Consider the following 22330-nt stretch of genomic DNA (forward strand, 5'->3'; position numbering starts at 1 on the left):
ATTAAATTGCTTGATGCACGATTTCAATTACTCACCTGGCTGGAAAGTAATAGCAGGGTGGAAAAAAGTGGGACATCTGTGTAAGCTCTGGCGTCTCTCTACAGAGAATGTATAAATAAATAGTTTATCCTACCTCTCCCTGCGGAGACTTCGAGCAAGACACAGATATCCAGACTACTCACCAGGGTTTAACACCTCTGTGCAGCAGGTCCTCAGTGGCTCCCTGGTCAAGCAGGACTACATGAGGAGGTACCCCAGAGCCCAAGGATATAAGGACCATACATGTTATCACAAGCTGGACTATTTCCTCAAAGTAAGTTGTTGTTGTTAGTTGCCACTGAGTCATCTTCGACTCATGGTGACCTTATGTACAACAGAACAAAATGTTGCCTGGTCCTGCCGATATGTTGTGGCTATTATGTAAATCTATCTCATTGAGGGTTTCCTTCATTTTCACTGACCTTCAGTTCAAAGTATAGATTTCCTTTATGCTACATAACTTACACGAACCTGCACACGTTTTTCCAACTTCTATCCAGCTCTTAAAGCCAACCTTTCACCCAAAAACTATCTAAAGCTGTGCTGTCCAATAGGTAGCCACTGGCTACATGTGGCTCTTGAGCACTAAAAATGTGGCTACTCCAAATCAAGTATAAAAATACACATCGGATATGAGAGATTTAGTAGGGAAAAATAATGTATATCACGAATAACTTTATACTGACTACATTTTGAAATGGTGATATTTTGCGTAAAAAAAGAACAGTTGCCATCTAGTCAATTCTGACTCATGGAGACCCCGTGTGTGCCGAGTAGAACCACTACACAGAGTTTTTCAGGCTGTGACCTTTCAGAAGCCTGTCTTATGATGCACCTCTGGGCAGGCTTGAACTGTCAACCTTTCAGTTAGTAGTCAAGTACTTTACGGTATGTACCACCCAGGGACTCTTAATATCTTGTATATGTTGAACTAATAAACACATTATTATAATTTATTTCACCTGTTTCTTCCCTCATTTTTTAAACATGGTTATCAGAAAATTTAAAATTACTTATGAGAGTCCCATTTGTGACTCAAATAATTCAGTTGCACACTGCTGGTTTAGAGGTTAAAAAAAATATCAATAATACTTTGTTTTAATATCATAAAATCAGGTAAAGAAAACAAGGTGTAACTTTTAAAAGTCTTTAAAGAAATGGAGTTGGTATGATAAATCTGATATACAACATCTCATGTAAATAACAGGACAGGCCCTTTCTCAGAGGCCAGGTACTCCTTCGTTGTCAACCCTAACAAATAAGGTTACATGTTTCCCCACCTGAAAGGAGGGGAGAGAAGCTATATCAACCACTAACATGAAAAAAGACATCAGAAACAGAAAAGAATTGAGAAGAACTCTATTAAAAAAGTTGATAGTCAAAAAAACTTTAAAAAGTACTTTATAGCCAAGTCTTTATTATAAAAACTACATCTTCGCTATGACTATACCTCAGAAGGCCTTAGGGCACAGGTTGGCATCTGTTTGACAGAATCACCAAGAAAAAGTTTGGGTGGATTCAACAGATGCAGCTTAAGAATGCAAAGAAATGTAGTGGACAATAAAAAAAATTTCAACTCTTTTTTTTTTTTTTTTTCATTGGGGGTACTTGAAGGTGAGGATCCTTAATAGGTTGTAATGGCAGAGCTATCACTAGCTGTATGCCCTTGGACAAGAACTTCAACTCTCAAACCCCTTTTGCAGTTTCCAAAGAAATACTTTGAGGATTAATTGATAAAATGTATATAAACCAGTGACACTCCCTAAGCGCTCAACACGTTAGTTCTTCTGTACTCTGAGAGTGTCAGAAAGCCAAAGCATGCGTATTTGTGCTCATCTAGGTTCATCCTCACCACGCTTAATGTTTAGCTCTGTAATAATAATTGCCATTTTATTGAGTTCTGATCTGTAATAAGACCTGCCAGACCTCCCCCGCACACTTTTTTGGCAGTTCTAAAAAAAAATTTCCTGTTTCACTCAGTACATATATCAAATATTTGTTAATTTCCAGGCACAAAGCTAAGATATTGGAGTAAACAAGATAAATAGGGACTTTGCTATCATGGAGCTGAACATGTATTAGGGGTTTGGAGATATTGCTAAATGCCTACCTAATATGCATTCTGTCCATAGTTCATTGCTAGTAGAAGCTTGATTTTGTTAAAATGGGAAATGAACCTAGATCTCCTGCTAGCTAGTGGCTCAGCTCCTTTCAGTTTACTAATTGAGATTTCCTGGAAAGTTATTGTTTTCCAGAATTAAAGGAACAGTAACAGCTAATCTAAACCTTTTGCCCTTCGTTCTTTTTTTTTTTTTTTTTCTCTTCCACTTGGAGGAGTAATGACCAGATTAGACAAGACTCTAAAAATGGAGAAGCAGAAAGCTGGAATGGCTGCACCAGTCCTGGACACTTCTCCTTTAGACTTCTTACTATATGAGAAAATCAAATCTGTTCCTTTGAAGCTACTATTTATCAGGTCACTTGGCTATGCCACAGAATGTCAACTGGAATTTTTATTTTGGTCCAAGAATTATAGCTGAGTCCTTGTCAAAGATGAAAATACAATTTACCAAATGCACCATATTATAAGTTTAGGGAACCCCCATAGTAACCTCATCACAAGGCTTAATGAGAAGAGCCAGTTGGAGAACTAAATAGGCCTATCGGTACGCGCCCCCACATCCAGTTAATACAAGGGTAGAGTTGGAAGGGAGAGGGGTCAGCATTTTGGGGGGATGTTCTATTTAGGAAATGAGCCTAGCCCCCATCATTCTGCCCCAGGCAGATACCTTTATTTCCAAAGCCCAGGGGACTCACTTGCAAAAGATCACTTATAAAGCTTGAAGATGTCAAAAACATCTTTCCTTCCACTATATTGGAGACTGCTGATTGTCTGTCCCTTAGAGACCATTGACTGTCTACCACCTGCTGCTGCTGGGGATTGTAGAAAGGGTCAGCAGAGAGATAGCTGACCTGAGAGAGGAAGCATCAGTGGGGAGGTCTGCCTTTCTTCTGCATAGTAAGGCGCATGTATGTCAGTTTTGTGTTGGTCAAATGAACCCTACAGAAAGTAGGTGAGTTGAAGCAGGAAGAGGGTACATGTGGGAGTGGGAAGTAGAGGAGGCTGATCCAGAACAAGATCCCCCATAGTACGGAAATATGCAGTGTGGAGGATCCAAAAAGGCCCAGCAATACCCGTACTTGTGCCCCATAAAAGAATCAGCATTTCAGTATTGGCCACACAGAGGACTCTGAAAGGCCGTGTTAGCCTGAGAAACATCTAAACAGAAAGAAAACCTCCCCCGCCACATGGGCAAGCACAGAAGAATCCCTGTCTGCCCTCTCCTTCCTCCATGCTGCAGAAGCTGAGCACTAAGAAGAGGAACAGGTAGGACAAGTGTGGGAACCAGACAACGCTCTCCCTCCATCACAAGCTGCTAGGGATACAGACAGCTCTGGACTACAGTGGGGAAGAGTGGGAGGATGGGGATGGAAGAAAACAATGTAGACTCAGAGAACAAACAGACTGAAGTTTTAAATGGATAAGTGTATTCACACGAATGTGAATGAGGCAAAAATAAAGGGAAAGTCACACAATTAGCCTATGATGTTACTAAAGCATGAAGCAAGGGAGTTTCAACGCAATAGCAGTTGGTGGGAAATGGGCAGGACAGTTAGTGGGGGAAAAAATTAAATCAGTTCAAGTTGCTTGACCCTCAAAAAAATAAATGGATCTCCTTGATTAAAAAAAAAAAAAAAGTATTAAATGACTATATTAATAGTTACAAATTTTCCAAAGGTCTTAGGTTTTATGTGGAAAATGGGAAGGACATGATGAAAGTTTACAACAGAAGGATATAGTTTGAAGGTGGGCATTTCTTGCATGAAGGTAGTAGTAAGCACGAGGCATGTGAGCTGACCTCTGAGCAAGGAGAGGGAGTTAGTAGATGTTTTGGGTTTAATAGTATCCCCCTTACTTTTTTTTTTTTTTTTCCTAAAGAGATAATGTTGAAGTCTTAACCCCTGGCACCTGTGAATGTGTCTTTATTAGGAAATATTGTCTTTACAGATGTAATCAAGTTAAGATGAAGCCATAGTGCGGTTCCTAATTGCATATGACTGGTGTCTTTATAAGAGGGGAAGGGTCACAGAAAGAGGCACTTAGAGAGGACAATGTCATGTGGAGACACAGAGAGAGACAGAGAGGGAAGACAGCCATGTGAAGATGGGACAGAGGTTGAAGTTTTGATACCACAAATCAAGAAATGCCCGGGGCCACCAGAAGCTGGAAGAGACAGAGAAGGATCCTCCTCTAGAGGCTTTGGAGGAACCATGGCCCTATCGAGACCTTAATTTCAGACTTTTAGCCTCTGGAAAGGAGCCCTAATGGTGCAATGGTTCAGCACTTGGCTCCTAACCTAAATATCAGCAATTCAAATCTACCAGCTGCTCCATAAAAAATATGTCAGTTTGTGATCTTATACACAGGAAACCCTAAGGAATCCTCAAGAAAACTACTGAAACTAATAGAAGAGTTCAGCAGAGTATCAGGATACAAGATAAACACACAAAAATCAGTTGGATTCCTCTACACCAACAAAAAGAACATCGAAGAGGAAATCACCAAATCAATGCCATTTACAGTAGCCCCCAAGAAGATAAAATACTTAGGAATAAATCTTACCAGAGAAGTAAAAGACTTATACAAAGAAAACAACAAAACAGTTCTGCAAGAAACTAAAGGAGACCTACATAAGTGGAAAAACATACCTTGCTTATGGATAGGAAGACTTAACATGATAAAAATGTCTATTCTACCAAAACCCATCTATAGATTTAATGCAATTCCGATTCAAATTCCAACAACATTCTTTAATGAGATGGAGAAACAAATCACCAACTTCATATGGACGGGAAAGAGGTCCCAGATAAGTAAAGCATTACTGAAAAAGAACAAAGTGGGAGGCCTTACTTTACCTGGTTTTAGAACCTATTATAACCTAGGTAGTCAAAACAGCCTGGTACTGGTATAACAATAGATACATAGACCAAAGGAACAGAATTGAGAATCCAGACATAAATCCATCCACATATGAGCAACTCATATTTGACAAAGGCCCCAAAACAGTTAAATGGGGGAAAAGACAGTCTTTTTAACAAATGGTGCTGGAATAACTAGTTATCCATCTGCCAGAAAATGAAAGAAGACCCATACCTCACCCCACGCACAAAAATGAGCTCAAAATTGATCAAAGACCTAAACATAAAATCTAGAACAAAAAAGATCATTGAACAAAAAAATAGGGACAATGTTAGGAGCCCTAATACATGGCATAAACAGTATACAAAACATTACTAACAATGCAGAAACGAAACTAGATAACTGGGAGCTCCTAAAAATCAAACATCTATGCTCATCCAAAGACTTCACCAAAAGAGTAAAAACGTTACCTACAGAGTGGGAAGAAGTTTCTAGCTATGACATTTCCAACCAGTGCCTGATCTCTAAAATCTACATGACACTGCAAAAACTCAACTACAAAAAGACAAATAACCCTATTAAAAAATGGGCAAAAGAGATCAACAGACACTTCACTAAGGAAGACATTCAGGTAGCTAAGAGATACATGAAGAAATGCTCACGATCATTAGCCATTAGAGAAATGGAGATGAAAACTACAATGAGATTTCATCTCACTCCAACAAGGCTGGCATTAATCCAAAAAACACAAAACAATAAAGGTTGGAGAGGCTGTGGAGAGATTGGAACATTTATACACTGCTGGTGGGAATAGAAAATGGTACAACCACTTTGGAAATCGATTTGGTGCTTCCTTAAAAAGCTAGAAATATGATCTAGCAATCCCACTCTTTGGAATATATCCTAGAGAAATAAGAGCCTTACACGAACAGATATATGCACACCCATGTTCATTGTTCATTCCAGCACTTTTTACAATAGCAAAAAGATGGAAGCAACCAAGGTGCCCATCAACGGATGAATGGATAAATAAATTATGGTATATCAACACAATGGAATACTACAGATAGATAAAGAACTGTGATGTATCTGTGAAACATTTCATAACATGGAGGAATCTGGAAGGCATTATGCTGAGTGAAATTAGTCAGCTGCAAAAGTACAAACATTGTACAAGACCACTATTATAAGAACTCGAGAAATAGTTTAAACAGAGAAGAAAATATTCTTTGATGGTTACAGAGGTGGGGGAGGGAGGGAGGGTGGGAGAAGGGTATTCACTAATTAGATAGTAGATAAGAAATACTTCAGGTGATGGCAAAGACAACAAAAAATACATGGGAAGTCAGCACAGCTGGACTAAACCAAAAGCAGTTTCCTGAATAAACTGAATGCTTCGAAGGCCAGCGTAGCAGGGGCAGGGGTTTGGGGACCATGGTTTCAGGGGACATCTAAGTCAATTGGTGTAATAAAATCTATTAAGAAAACATTCTGCATCCCACTTTGGAGAGTGGTGTCTGGGGTCTTAAACGCTAGCAAGTGGCCATCTAAGATGCATCAATTGGTCTCAACCCACCTGGATCAAAGGAGATGAAGAACACCGAGGACACAAGGTAATTATGAGCTCAAGAGACAGAAAGGGCCACATAAACCAGAGACTACATCAGCCTGAGACCAGAAGAACTAGATGGTGCCCAGCTACAACCGATGACTGCCCTGACAGGGACCACAACAGAGAACCCCTAGGGAGCAGGAGAGCAGTGAGATGCAGACCTCAAATTCTCATAAAAAGACCAGACTTAATGGTCTGACTGAGACTAGAAGGACCCCAGTGGTCATGGCCCCCAGACCTTCCATTGGCCCAGGACAGGAACCATTCCCAAAGCCAACTCTTCAGACAGGAATTGGGCTGGACAATTGGTTGGAGAGGGATGCTGGTGAGGAGTGAGCTTCTTGGATCAGGTGGACATATCAGGTGGCATTTCCTGCCTGGAGGGGAGATGAGAGGGTAGAGGGGGTAAGAAGCTGGCAAAATGGACATGAAGAGAGAGAGAGTGGAGGAGGCAGCTGGCTGTCTTTTTAAGGGAAAAGCAATTGGGAGTATGTAGCAAGGTGTATGTTTTAAGTTTTTGTGTGAGAGACTGACTTGATTTGTAAACTTTCACTTAAAGCACAATAAAATTAAAAAAAAAAATATATATATATATATATATATATATATATATGTCAGTCTGCTTCCACAAAGATTACAGTCTTGGGGCAGTTCTGCTCTGTCCTATAGGATTATCATAAGTCAGAATTGACTTGACAGCAACAGAGTTAGCCTCCAGAACGGTTAGACAATAAATTTCTGTTGTTTTAAGGAACCCAGGTTGTGATACTTGGCTATGGCAGCACTGGAAAACTATTACAGTGGGGAATAGCAGGTCAGGCAGAGGGAAGATTATGTGGTCTATGACTGTGAAGGCCCGAGGCTGGGAAGAAGTTTCTGGTCCTGTTGGAGCAACTAAACGAGCCTGTATACAAGTCTGAGCAGAGAGTGAGGCAGGCAGAAAACACAGCACTAAGATTCGGTGGAGGAGGAGGCAGCTATCCAACCTGACTCGAGCCCCAGTGGAAACCAGAAGCTTGTGTTAGGCATGAGAAAGCCCAACGTGCGCTTCCCTTCCCTTTCACTGCCAGTTGACTCAACTTACACTTGGGTGTATATTTTTGGAGTGCTCCCTCAGCAAGGTGAGGAGATAACTATAGGCCAGTGTGGAAATGAATGAGACCCAGTACAGTGCTCTGTACACTTACTGGAAGATTCATATCAATTGCCTATAGGATTTCAGGGAATTTCGAATGAGCCTTTCAGCTGGCTTAGCCCCAAGGCCTCGGAGGCTCAACTTAATTCTTGACATTTTCCTACCTCTTAAATGCAAATATCCTAGAGACTGAGTCTGCCAGGCTTTCTTTCTGAGAGATGTTGCCATCTACTCTCGAGTCCTAGGTGATGCAAACAGCTAATGTGCTCAACTGCTAACCAGAGGTTTGGAGGCCCGGGTTTATCCAGAGGCACCTTGGAAAAATGGCTGGTGGTCTATTTCTGAAAAATCAGCCATTGAAAATCCTCTGGAGCACAGTTTTGTTCTGACACAAACGGGGTTGCCATGAGTCAGATTTGGCTCCACCACAACTGGTGATAACCAACTACCTTGTCTAAGCAGAAAGCACCTGTTACCCCCCTATCCTTCCCATATCTGAAGGCTGGAGACACAGTGGTTCACACGCAACAGGAAAACATCAGGAGGATTTCCCAAAATGGGACTGAACATTCGCAGTAGCCACTTTTTCAACCTGCAGCTTAGTGTTTAAGCTGCAGGAAGGAGAAAATATCCCAGTTGTATTGCTGCTTCTCTGCCCCCTTCCTGAAGCAGGAGAGCTCACGTCTGAAATTCCCCTAGCCTCCTGTTGGCCCAGTCCAAGAATGCTGGAGGTGAATCACATTTCAGCTACCTGCAAGGCAGCTCAAGGCCCATCGCTAGCCAGCGGGTCTAAATAATAGGAATTCATTTGAGGGTGATTTTCAGGAGGTAAGGAATGAATTCCATGCAATTCAGCAAATACGTGACAGCTTCTCCTCAGACAGTCACACCCTGTTAATTTAACTCAATTTCATTTGTCAGCTACCAGGCAGAAGGCCAGAGAAAATCCAAACAACTGATTTAGAAGCGATTTATGCCCCCTTTTTTTTTTTTTGGAGGCATTAAAAATACTTACCCCAACCTCTGGCGGGGAATCCTTATGCTCAGGTAGGACACTGGTTCGGACCTATGAAAAAAAGCAAACATTTTCTCCATGACTTTGGGGTAAAAACCAGTGTTGAAGCTTCGTGGAGGTGCTGGGTTTCAATTTCCTTCAGCTGGCGTCTATTCAGACTCTGTGGTTAATCATTGATGAGGCTACCTGTGTGGAACACCTACCGCAGCTCAGTGACACTGTCCTTTCATGGGTGACACTGTCCTTTCATGGTTCCTAAGACTCCCAATTTTCCTAAGGAGACAGAGCCGCATGGATCCTCCCCCTACACCTCCTTGTCAGATACAAAGACATCTGGGCTTAAGGTGAATCGCTTTTTAATCTCATCAGAGAGCAACCTTCATTCAACGTTCAATGGAAAGGATGGGAGTTAGTGTAGAGAAAGTACCTCTATGCATGCTCAGTAAATATTTACTCTCTGAATACGCATCCAACCCCACAATCCTTAGAGGATATCACTCCCGCCTGAGAATTCTGGGATCAAGTTGTCTGAGTTGTCAATTAATCTACTAAATTTATTTGAAAAGTAATTCTCAATTAGGGGAGGGGGAGGAGTGTCAAACGCTCAGATATCTCGGGAAGTTTTCATCTGCTTGAAAAGTGAAATAACAACTCCTTAGATAAAGAAGTAGACATATATCATCTGCTGAGCCATGATTATCAGCCCTGGCTGTGCATTACAATCACCCAGCAACCTTTGCAAACTATGGGCGCTGCTCCCCAGATTGTCTAATTCTATTGTACAGGTACTGAGTCTGTGGTTCTCCATTGAAGAAAACATGTTTCAAATGAAAAGGAACGGCAATTCTTTCTCACTTCAGAAACAGTTAGTAAAGGTAGGAAAAAAATACACAACCTAAATCTAGTGTATCTCAATTGGAAGGAAGGACAAGAGAAATAAGTAAAATAAACACCAGCACACCTTGTTTAATTGAGGAACAAGGAACAGGGAGGAGGGAGCACTACATGAATCCACATCCTAAGGAGTCCTTTTAACAAAATCCCTTTGGAACTGCCCACTGGCTTTCATACTTTGCTTCAAATCCCTGAAGTTCTGAGACACCTGACTAGACCAGGTCAATTCTCCCAGGCTAAAGGGATGGCCCTCCTCCCCCTAATATGTTAAAATACTTGAACCAGCTTCTAATGGCCTGTTGATTTGTCACAACCCATTTCTATGTCCTTGAAAAAGAAGCCTCGAGCCATGGTAAAACATGCAGTATAACTTCCAGCTTAACACCCTTTCCTTGTTTCTTTACTGACAGATCCAGCACTATCGCTTGTACCATCTGTCAGTCATTATGACTCAAAAGTGTTCACCGGAGCACAGAGTAAAAGGCAGGAGAGATCCCAACAGAGTAAACAATACAATTTGCAGACCACATTCAACTCAGGATAGCCTGACTGTGCTCCTTGGCTCAGGGCATTGGCAACTGCACTAAGGTTCACTGGCCCAGAGTGTTCAAATGGACCCTTCAGTCTCATTATCTGAAAGTTGTCAGCTAGCTTCAAAGCAAGAGTAAACTACAGATTAATAGTAGACTGAAGCACAATATATATATATTCACACACATATACAACACATACACATATTTGTATGTGAATGTACATTAAGACAATATTTGACAGTCAAATAATATTATCATAAGGGATATGCTTGAATTTAGAAATAAAGTGAAAGTCAGAAATTGGTGAGGGTCAACATAAAAAGAGCTATATAAAGTATTTGATTAGGATCTTGTGTGTTAAAAAAATATGTAATTTAGTTTGAAAAAGCAGAATGGTACTGGCAATTCCTACAATGTTGCTCATCGTTGTTGTTAAATGCCATTAAGTCAGCTCCGACTCATAGAAACCTTACATAGAAGCCCGTACCAAACTCATTGTTGTCGAGTCAGTTCTGAATCACAGAGACCCTGCAGGACAGAGTAGAACTGCCTCAAAGGGTTTCGAAGGAGCAGCTGGTGGATTTGAACTGCCAACCTTTTGGTTAGCTGTCAAGCTCTTAACCACTGTACCACTAGGGCCTTCACTTTATGTACAACAAAACAAAATGTCCAGTCCTGTGCTATCCTCAAAATCATTGCTACATTTGAGCCCACTGTAGCAGCCACTGTGTCAATCCATCTCATTGAGGGTTTGCCCTTTTTTTTTTTTTAATGACCTTTTACTTTACCAAACATGATATCTTTCTCCACTGACTGGTCCCACTTGATGACTGTCCAAAGTAAGCCAGACAAAGCCTTGCCACCCTCTCTTCTAAGGAGCATTCTGGCTATACTTCCTCTAAGACAGATTTGTTCTTCTGGCAGTCTATGTTATATTCAATATTCTTTGCCAACACCACAATTTGAATGTGTCCACTCATCTTCAGTCTTCCTTTTTCATTGTCCAGTTTTGCATGCGTATGCGGTGATTGAAAAGAGCATGGCTTGGGCCAGGCGTACCTTAGTCATCAAAGTCACATGTTTGCTTTTTGATACTTTAAAGAGATCTTTTGAAGCAGATTTTCCCAACGCAATACATAGTTTGATTTCTTGACTGCTACTTTCATGGGTATTGATTGTTGATCTAAGAAGAATGAAATCCTTGACAACTTCAATTTCCTCCCCATTTTTCATGATGTTGTTTATTGGTTCAGTTGTAAGGATTTTTGTTTTCTTTATGTCAGATGTAATCCAAACTAAAAGCTATAGTCTTTGACTTTCATCAGTAAGTGCTTTAAGGTGTCTTCACTTTTGGCAAGAGGGCTGTGTCATCTGCATATCTCAGGTTGTTAATGAATCTTCCTCTAATTCTGTTGCTGGTTCTTCTTCATATAGTCTAACTTCTTGGATTATTTGTTCAGAACATGGATTGAACAAGTGAGGTGAAAGAATAAAACCCTGCCACAAAACATTTTACAGTTTGAAAATATGCAGTATCCCCTTGTTCTGTTCAAATGACTGCCTCTTGATCTATGCACAGGTTCCACAGGAGCACAATTAACTGTTTGGGAATTCCCATTCTATATGGTTCATTAAACCTCTAAATTTACATTAATTTTATCAAAATGCTTAAGACTTGTAAATATTAATGAACTGTTGTTGTTTTTAGGTACCGTCTGACTCAAAGTAACCCTATGTACAACAGAACAAAACACACTGCCCGGTCCTGTGCCATCCTCATGATCGTTGTTATGCCTGAGCCCATTGTTGCAGCCACTGTGTCAACCCATCTCGTTGAGGGTCTTCCTCTTTTTCACTGACCCTCTACTTTGCCAAGCATGATGTCCTTCTCCAGGGACTGATCCCTCCTGATAACATGTCCAAAGTATGTGAGACGAAGTTTCACCATCCTTGCTTCTAAGGAGCATTCTGGCTTTACTTCTTCCAAGACAAATTTGTTCATTCTTTTCGAAGTCCATGGTATATTCACTATCCCAAAGTTGTATACTGTGAAACAAATCAGAAGATATCCACACACAAGTTTAGGAATTGTGTGTGTGTGTGTGTGAGAGAGAATGAGCATCACTTTACTTAAATAGAGGTGCTTCTGAAAAGCATATGTATGTCATGTTTTCCTAAATCTAGGCATTTTTTAAATCACAAACAGAGCTCTCAATTTAGAGGAACTGAAAAACAAAATTTTTGTAAGGCAAGTCTAAGTTTTATAAAGTCTGATTTTCACATGAAACATTTGTTTACATTAAGATATATGTACAGTTCTAAAACATTTACATTAAGGTCAATACTACTGATATCATGGCATATAAGTTACACACCAGTTTTTCTGCGTAAGATGTATCCCATGTTATGGTGAACACAAACTAAAGTGGCAAACACTGGGCTTTCCAGCGAACAAGATCCCAGTTCTTCTTTTTGGGACTTCAAAGTTAAGTGGGTAAAAAGCTGGAAGCAACCAAGGTGTCCATCAACGGATGAATGGTTAAATAAATTGTGGTATATTCACACAATGGAATACTACGCATCGATAAAGAACAGTGACGAATCTGTGAAACATTTCATAACATGGAGGAACCTGGAAGGCATTATGCTGAGCAAAACTAGTCAGAGGCAAAAGGACAAATATTGTATAACACCACTATTATAAGATCTTGAGAAATAGTATAAACTGAGAAGAACACATACTTTTGTGGTTACGAGGGGGGGAGGGAGGGAGGGTGGGAGAGGGTTTTTTACTGATTAATTAGTAGATAAGAACTGCTTTAGGTGAAGGGAAGGACAATACTCAATACATGGAAGGTCAGCTCAACTGGACTGGACCAAAAGCAAAGAAGTTTCCGGGATAAACTGAATGCTTCAAAGGTCAGCGGAGCAAGGGGGGGGGGTCTGGGGACCATGGTTTAAGGGGACTTCTAAGTCAATTGGCAAAATAATTCTATTATGAAAACATTCTGCATCCCACTTTGAAATGTGGCGTCTGGGGTTTTAAATGCTAACAAGCGGCCATCTAAGATGCATCAATTGGTCTCAACCCACCTGGATCAAAGGAGAATGAAGAACACCAAGGTCACACGATAACTAAGAGCCCAAGAGACAGAAAGGGCCACATGAACCAGAGACCTACATCATCCTGAGACCAGAAGAACTAGTTGGAGCCCGGCCACAATCGATGACTGCCCAGATAGGGAACACAACAGAGAACCCCTGAGGGAGCAGGAGATAGTGGGATGTAGACCCCAAATTCTCACAAAAAGACCATACTTAATGGTCTGACTGAGACTAGAGGAATCCCGGCCGTCATGGTCCCCAAACCTTCTGTTGGCCCAGGACAGGAACCATTCCCGAAGACAACTCATCAGACATGAAAGGGACTGGACAGTGGGTAGGAGAGAGATGCTGATGAAGAGTGAGCTAATTATATCAGGTGGACACTTGAGACTGTGTTGGTATCTCCTGACTGGAGGGGGGATGGGAGGATAGAGAGAGTTGGAAGCTGACAAAATTGTCACGAAAGGAGAGACTGGAAGGGCTGACTCATTAGGGGGAAAGCAAGTGGGAGTACGGAGTAAGGTGTATATAAACCTATATGTGACAGTCTGACTTGATTTGTAAACGTTCACTTGAAGCTCAATAAAAGTTAATTAAAAAAAAAAAAGTCTAGTGGGTAAAACAGATGTGTGAATAACCCAGAACAATGTAATAAATGCTATAATAGAATTATTCTGAATGAAAATAATAATAATATAATAATTCAGCCTGCAAGTGACAAGAGGCATCACAAAAGAGACAATCAGGGTTTTGAAGGTTGAGTAGGAGTTTTAGGCAAAGGAGAAGATGATAAAGCAGGGTATTATGTAACAGAAATGGTGAAGCCTATGCTATGGAGCTTGAAAGCCCAGTTTGTACTCAGGCAAGAGTGAGCATTCTGATGATGCTATAACATGGGGGCCTGGAAGGAAGTAGCTGAAGTTAACAAGTTTGGGGAGAAAGATTGGAGCCATTTAATGAAGAAGGTTACATATTATTCTAGGGAACCTGAGGTTTTTCTGATTTATAGGCCACAGGAAATCAGGGAAGGCATTGGGGTAGAGGGATGACATGATTTTGAGTCATCCTGACTCTGCCCCTGAGTTACCTCCAGAGAGATACCTAAACTCTTTATGCCAGCTTCCTTATTTTTAACACGGGAGGTATAATAACAACTTCATAGTTTGTTGTGAGGATTACATGTTTTTCAGCATTTAAAACAGTACCTGGCCAAAGAAGAAAGGACGAAGAAAGGGAGAGTGGGAGAAAGAAAGGAGTGTAGGGACAGAGGGAGGGAGGGAACAGGAGAAGAAAGAAGGGAAGAAAAGAAGGAGGCAAGGAGAGAGAGAGGGAAGAAAGGAGAAGTGAAACATGAAAGAGAAGGTGGGAGGAAGGAAAGGAGTGAGAGAAGGAAGAAGGAAACAAGGAGGGAAAGACAGGGTTAGGAAGGAAGGGAAAGAGGGAGGGAGAATCAGTCACTGAAAATATATCCTGAGCAGACTGAGAGGAGGCCTTTGATGAGGAAGGGATGAAGCAATGGCTGTCACTGCAGCATTAGAAATATTCTAGTTCATCGGCAATGCCATGCCTCCTGAGAATTATCAACTTTCCTTAGGAATTCAGTTTTTCCTTTTTTGGTCTTATCAGCAGTTCTCATCCCTGCTTTTCTCCACCATACTACCCCCATTCCTTCCCTGAAACATAAGAATGTCTGCCTGACTACACAATTGAAGTCCTTATAGCTTTCTTTTGTCTAGACTTTTGTGATATTAAATACAGCAAGGCAGACCAAATAATAGCAGTGACGTAGAAGATTATATATTCCATCCTGACTATTTCTTAAGGTTCATATAAAACAAATTTGATTTTCAATCACTAACAAAAAACCAAAATGTGCTGCCGTCGAGTCGATTTCGACTCATAGCAACCCTGTGGGATGGGGTAGAACTGCCCCATAGGGTTTCCAAGGAGCAACTGGTGGATTCAAACTGCTAAACTTTTGGTTCACAGCTGAACGCTTAACCACTACACCACCATGGCTTTTCTCCATCACTAATAAATTACAAAATTCTAAGTATTAAATTTACCTGAAAAACAAACAAACAAGTAGCATACTGCAAGTTATTTTTTCATCAATTTCCTATAGACTCATTCACAAACCTTGATTAGCCCCAAGTAAGAGGCTGTTTGGGCTATCACGGTGGCAGCTGAATAGAGTACATCGATGCTCAAGTCCATGGAGAAAAACTCCTTCAACAAGCCTGCCTTGTTACAAAGTGCCTGGGCACTGTGGTCCTGAGGGTGGGGGGAGGTTGAGTAATGCCGTTTTCATGGACAAGTAGCTAAGAATGAGGCAGTGGAACTGCTTCAAGTGCCAGTACTTGGTTAGTGGTCCAGGTCCAAAGAAGGTGAAGGCAAAGCTTCCATGAGTCTGTGTCCAGGGTGGCAGAGCCTAGGCTTCATGCAAGTACATCTCCACACTGGTAGGTGAGGAAGGAGGGACCACATCCTGGACAGTCTCAGCTGGAAGGCCAAGAGGGAAGGTGTTGACAATACTGGAGGAATACCTGCTGGTCAGGGAGAAAGCCCAGATCCTCCTTCTATACTACTGCTACATCTGATTAAATCTCTGATAATGAATGTGTCGTTGAAGCACATCCATTTTACTAATTGAAATGTTACTCTAATTCCTATATATTTCAGATGAGAATAAAAAAAAAAATTGCCATTGCATACTTGTTCCACTTGGAATGAAATATGCACCTGCCTTAACATTCAAACACATGAAAACTTGACTGCTACAGAAATGTCTGTTCCCCTTCCACAATATAGAGCTGTCTGGAAGAAAGCTTCCCAGCCAGGATCATCTTCTCTGCACTTAGATGTAACCATGTAACTAGCTCTTGCCAATATAACATACGTGTAAGTGATATTTGCTGAATCCAAGTTAGGTTTTCAGAAGTGGACTTAATATGCCTCTCTCCCCTGTCTCTTTTTCCAGTGGACAGAAGTATGGGAGTCTTGGCCTTACACAATTGTGAGCCATTTTTCGATTCCAGTATGACTGCATGAAAGAAAGCCATCCGCCAACTATCACAACTGGTATTAGATGGTTACATTGTTGTATTCGTTTTCTATTGTTGTGTAACAAATTATTGAAAACTTAGCTGCTTGAAAGAACATCCATTTATTAGTTCACAGTTCTGTAGGTCAGAAGTTCAGAGTATGGCTAGGTTCTCTGCTCGGGTCTCACAAAGCTGGGATAACTGTTGTCATCTAGAGGCTTCACTAGAGAAAGGTCTGCTGCTAAGCTCCCTAAAGTTGTTGACAGAATTCAGTTCCTTGTGACTCTGAGACTGAGGTCCCCATATTCTTGATGACTTTTAGGTGGCTACTGTTCTAGATTCCCACAAGCCACCCTCATTCCTTGCCACATGGTTCCTTCATCTTCAAATACAGCAAGAAAAAAATGTCCTTATCAAATCCCTCTTCACAACGAAAATCTCTGATTTCAGGAAGAACCCAGTCTCTTTAAAGGGATGAGTATTAGGTCAGGCTTTCTCCAGGTAACCCCCTGTCCTTAAGGTCAGCTGTTCCAGATTATGCAACCTATCACAGGGGTTGCTATGAGTCAGAATCGACTTGCCAGCAATGGCTTTGGTGTCCCAGTTATCCCGGGGCCAACTCCACCATGTTCTCAGTCCTGAGGAACATGCAGGGCATGTCCACCGTGGGGTGGTGATTTGGGGGGCCATCTAAGAATCTTGCCTACCACAGTGATCAAGAATAAATCTCCATTGCTAAGACACTGAAATTTGGATGGTTACATTTGTTTCAGCAACCAACATAATCTAGAACTCACATTTAGTTTAAATAAAATTTTAGATTTAGGAGAAATTAAACATGATAGTTTATATTAAGTCCTAATTCACTAATTATTTTAACATCAGCAAACATGTATTAAGGACTTATAATTCAGGCACTATTATGAGCACTGGTGATCCGAGAGACTAAGAAATCAAAAAGACAAGGTATTTCTTGCCCACAGGCAATGACGATTACATTATCAGAGTAAAAATGTCTAATACTAATTGCTAATAATTATCTAGAGCCTATCATCCATTCTGAGATATGTTTGGCAATAGATTAATATTTGTTTTGGGTGAAGAAAATTATCTATGTGCAAACTCAAATGATTTATAACACAGAATCTTAGAGATGGTTGAAGGTAACCTAAAAAGATTGTCTACGTGATGCAGCAATTTTATCTGACATATCCCTGAGAAGTACATCTAAAATTTCTCCTTGAACATGTTTAAGCTCTAGCTTGCTCTCTCACAAATCAGTATGGTAGAGGTAGTATTGCAAACTCACTTGCCAAAGGCTCCAGGAAGGTTAAGTCAATGAAAGAAGTGGATTGGGTTTAGAAGACATTAAAGATTGGAAGGATCCTGGTAAAAAGAAAATGACATTGCAGGTTTATAAGGAGGAGCCATTGTTCAGCTCCAAATGATTGTTACCAGGTTTAAAGGCAAGCTTCTTCTCGAATTTTTAAAGATAAGCCAGAAATCATAATTATTTTGAACCATTTTTTTTTTTATGATTAAAATTTTGGCAACAAATAGAGTCTAAAACACCGGGTGGTTCAACATAGTAAGGGAAAAAAAAGGTGTGCAAGTTGGTAATCGCTCGAGATCCAACAGTGTATATAACCCTTATCATTATAGATTCAAGATCACAGGCACTATCACTGACTTCCTCAATTCCTCTTCTCTGCTCCAGTACCTACCAGCTGGGGGGTCCTTGGGCATACTACCTAACATGACCAAGGCCACTTCCTACTCTAGAATGGAGTAATAATAGAGACTAACTTAATAGGCAGTCATAAGAAGTAAAAGATGAGTCATATAAGCATGGATTGAAAATGAATATGAAGTATGTGTGAAGGGGTCATAAACATTAACTAATACGATTATTGAGGAAAAGCAATTTGATCATCGAGAACAACATTTTTAACATTGAGCTAACATCTGTATGTCTATACCTGTCAATTCCATTTAGGGATCTAAGATCCTTTTGGAACAAAAAAAGAATAATTCTAATGACTCTCTTGAAATAGAACATATATCCTGACAAAAAATCCTTCAAATATCAATAGTGAGTAAATGCTATTTTTTTTTTTTGTAAATAGGTTAGTATTATTATTTCGGTTTTATCAAAAACACGCTTGGTAAATAAGGTGGGTGGGTCAAATCAGGTCCAGTAGAATTTTAGTGGGGAGGAAAAAAATGTTGCTTTTCACCTTGCCTACATATTAGATTTACTTAGAACACTTATTATAAAAATGTTGATTCCCAAGCCATACACTAATTAAAGCAGAACCTCCAGGCATCTAAATTGTTTAAGGCTCCCCACTTGATTCCAATGTGCAGCCGAGTTTGAGAACTACTGCTCTAAAAGAAATGGGACTGTTTGCTTTTCTAGTGAGTGTCATGAGCCTTGGTGGTGAAAGTCATCGACTGCTAACCGAAAGGTCAGGGGTTCAAAACCACAAGCGGCTCCACAGAGAAAGATGTGGCAGTCTGCTCCCACAGAGATTTACAGCCTTAGAAACCCTATGGGGTTGCTGTGGGTTGGAATCAACTGAACGGCAGTAAGTTTGGTTTTGTTTTTTTTTCAAGAACTCTCAAAAATATATTGTGCAATGGTCAAGATGTTGAATAAGGGTCCCTTTGAAAGGGACCAAAAAAAAAAAAAAAAAGTCAACAAATTTCAGAGCTGGAAGGGGTCTTAGATGTAATTAGTCAATGCTTCTCAAACTTTAGTGTGATTACTGATCAGCTACTGGTCTGCCACCGTTTGGAGGATGATAGTCAGACCATCCCCCAGAAATTTTCTTGAAATGCAGAATCTCAGGCTCACTGCAGACCCACTGAATGAGAACCTTCATTTTAACAAGTTCCTCAAGTAATTCATACGCATGTTAAAGTTTGAGAAGCTCTGGTCCAGAACAAAGGAGCCCTGGTGGTGCAGTGGTTAAAGTGATGGCCTGCTAACAGTGTGAAACCACTAGCTGCTCGGCAAGAGAAGGACGTGGCAGTCTGCTTCCGTAGAGATTTTATAGCCTAGGAAACGCGATTGGTGTGGCTGTAAGTCGGAATCAACTCCACGGTATTGAGTGCGATTTTTGATTTTTTGGTCTAGAAAAGAGTTTATGAATGAAATAGGTCATTGAAGAGAATAGCAGATTTTCAGTTGCACACTAACATTTTTGAGAACGGGGTTTATTCTTCTGGTTATGCAGCTATTTTGTATCATTTTTTAAATATTAGCAATCTGTGAAGCTCCAGATAATATTATCTTCCAGCAAAGAGGGGCCCCCTTTCCTTTGTTACATAGATGGGGGTAAGAGTTGCTTTCTTCATCAGGTCAGGAACTGATTAAGTCAGGGATAGAGCTGAGCTGACATTCTGGTAAGACTCAGTCTACCCTGGTTCAGTTCTTTATATAGGGTGTGGACCCCCCAGGCTTTCCACTGAGAGCCTAGCAGATCTTTGCTTCTCAACCCTGAAAGAAGCAGGAGGTTCTCAGAAGTTTTCAGTATAGCTCTTTGACAACGTGTTCCATACAGCTTCAAAATCTAGCAAATGTCTTCGGAGGGAGACTAGCCATGAGTCTGATTCTCCTTTGGTCTCCAAATTTATCATGCCAGCTTCACACAAAACCAAAATCTCTGCTGCTTTCTGTCTGCCAGCCTCAACCTTCTATTTAGCAAAGCCTTTATGCTCAGGGAAACCCTGATGGTGTAGTGGTCAAGTGCTACGGTTGCTAGCAAAAAGGTCGGCAGTTCAAATCCACCAGGTGCTCCTTGGCAACTCTATGGAGCAGTTCTACTCTGTCCTATAGGGTCACTATGAGTTGGAATCAACTTGATGGTGGTTTTGGTTAGTGATGGAGAATCAAATTTATTTTATATGAACCTTAAGAAATATTCAAGATGACTATGAGTTGGAATCGACTTGATGACAATGGGTTTGGTTTTTTGGTTTTGATGCTCAGACTCTAGCTACAGGGATATTCTGTAAGGGTCCCAGGGTGAAAAATGCTTTTTTTTTTTTTTTTTTAAGATCCTTAGTGTCAATTCACTATTCCCTGCAGGGCTTCATCTCTTGCCTGATTTCTGGTTCCTCTCGTTGGATTCCTAGTACTGTGAGACTGTAGGACATTTCACTTTGCCTCTTATAAAATTTCGACCTGGTTCTTTTGACTCCTGCAAAGCCTCAGAATTCAGCAAGTCACTTTGGAGGAAAAAAGGCATGTGTTTTAGATCTCTGGAGTCCCAATTTCTTACTCATCCAACACAACTGCTAAGGGCTTTGCTGGTTTCTCTTTCTCCAACCAGCAGAAGCTAGGGTCCAGGGCAAGCCTTATTCTTCAGTCCACTCTCAAAATCAGCAAATGCCCCTAGAGGGAAAATCACAGGTTCCTAATAACTGAACTCTGAAAGGTCCTCTTTTCTCTGGAACATTTGTCTATCTAGTCCTTGTTGCTTTCATAGATCACTGATGCCTTCAAACGTGTGATTTTTGTAATCTGTCTGGCTTTCTCTAGGCATTCTCAGAGAAACCGTTGCTTGCCTCCTACCTACCACCTCCAATCCAGTAGTGGAAGTCCTAAGTTGAACTTTTAATATTTGAAAGTGACTGGACAACTAAGGAATCTTCTCAAGATGCGGCTACAAATGAAAAATAGTGTTCAACAGAGTTGTTAATGAGATTAGAGCAGAAAAAAAATCCCATTATATGTTGATCCCTTCACTGAGTTAACATTTTTGATACACTAGTTTTGATAGTTTGATATACAAATGCATAATTATAGGTGGGTTTTTTGTAAAATAAAAACTCTCCCTGAAGCCAGAGCACCATTTAAAATTGATTCAGTTATTATTGAGTGTGATATGGTGTCTTGGTCTTTGCTAGATAACTGTGATAATCTTTCAAATGTCGGTGTCCATTATACCAAATTATGTCCGCAAGAACATTCTATTGACTTCCAAGCCAAAAAAGAGATCATCTTAAGACACATATAAGCAGTCTTTTGGTTTGGATGTGTCTAATCTTTGATGTTTTCCATTTGCCCAAGGCAATGAAGCTCACACTACAGTTCTCTAGTCACATGGGTCACCTTATGTTTAATTGGTGGCTCTTTAAGAGCTCTAATTTCACCATATGAATGCGCTGTTATACCACTTTCTACCAGTCATACAGGAGTCGTGTAGCTCTTTAGGTTACTGGTGACTGCAAATGTGGCTCCAGAGTCGCATAACTCTGAGTATCACTGCCATTACCCACATTTTATTCCCTTTCCCTTTCCAACTATTACAGAGATCTATTACTGGCAGGTGAAAAAAAATTGAACAGCAAAAACACCTTTAGATACTCTCGTCCTTTGTCAGAAATTCTCTGAAAGATACAGATTCTGTTGAAAGTAAGAGATGCTGAGGCTGAGGTCTTCTTTGAATGGGTGGCAGAGAGGTCTTTTTATAGCTGTCCTGAGAGTATGCCCCTCTGTCCTCCATGCTGTTTATGTCTGTATCTTCCTAACAGAAAAACTAGGCTGGGAATGCCTGCCACTGCAGCCTATGACATAGTCTGTGACATAGTCTTTCACCATGCCTGTGAGTCAATCCTGTTTTGTGCATTTTACCTAAAGCAAAAAGGACAAAACTTTCAGTGATTATTTCCAAGAGCTATAAAATGATGGGAACAATCCTTTAAGTGTTAAGCGATATTTAGATACAACCAGAATGTTCTTTAGAAGTGAGGATGGTGAGACTTCAACTCCTTTACTTTGACACATTATCAGGAAAGATCAACCACTAGAAAAGGGCACCATGTTTGGGAAAGTAGAGGGTCAAGGAAAATGAAGGGCACACTCAGTGAGATGGATTGACACAATAGTAATAGCAATGAACTCAAACATACCAAAGATCGTAGAGATGGTATAGGACAAGGCAAGGTTCATATTATATAGATAA

At 40.6% G+C, this 22330-nt stretch overlaps 1 protein-coding gene across 13 annotated transcripts in view; it reads right to left on the bottom strand.

Annotated features, from left to right (window-relative positions):
* INPP4B (inositol polyphosphate-4-phosphatase type II B) overlaps positions 1 to 22330 on the bottom strand; it is a 971994-nt gene that overhangs the window by 300029 nt on the left and 649635 nt on the right. For all 13 annotated transcript variants that reach the window (XR_010317444.1, XM_064267536.1, XM_064267532.1 and 10 more), the window contains one exon: positions 8783 to 8833. Coding sequence is in view for 12 of the 13 variants with exons in the window: in XM_064267536.1 (XP_064123606.1) it covers positions 8783 to 8833 (51 nt within the window). In the remaining variant the exon portion in view is untranslated. The remainder of the gene's footprint in view (positions 1 to 8782; positions 8834 to 22330) is intronic.

Source organism: Loxodonta africana, chromosome 13 (genome assembly GCF_030014295.1).
Source record: "Loxodonta africana isolate mLoxAfr1 chromosome 13, mLoxAfr1.hap2, whole genome shotgun sequence".
NCBI lineage: Eukaryota > Metazoa > Chordata > Mammalia > Proboscidea > Elephantidae > Loxodonta > Loxodonta africana.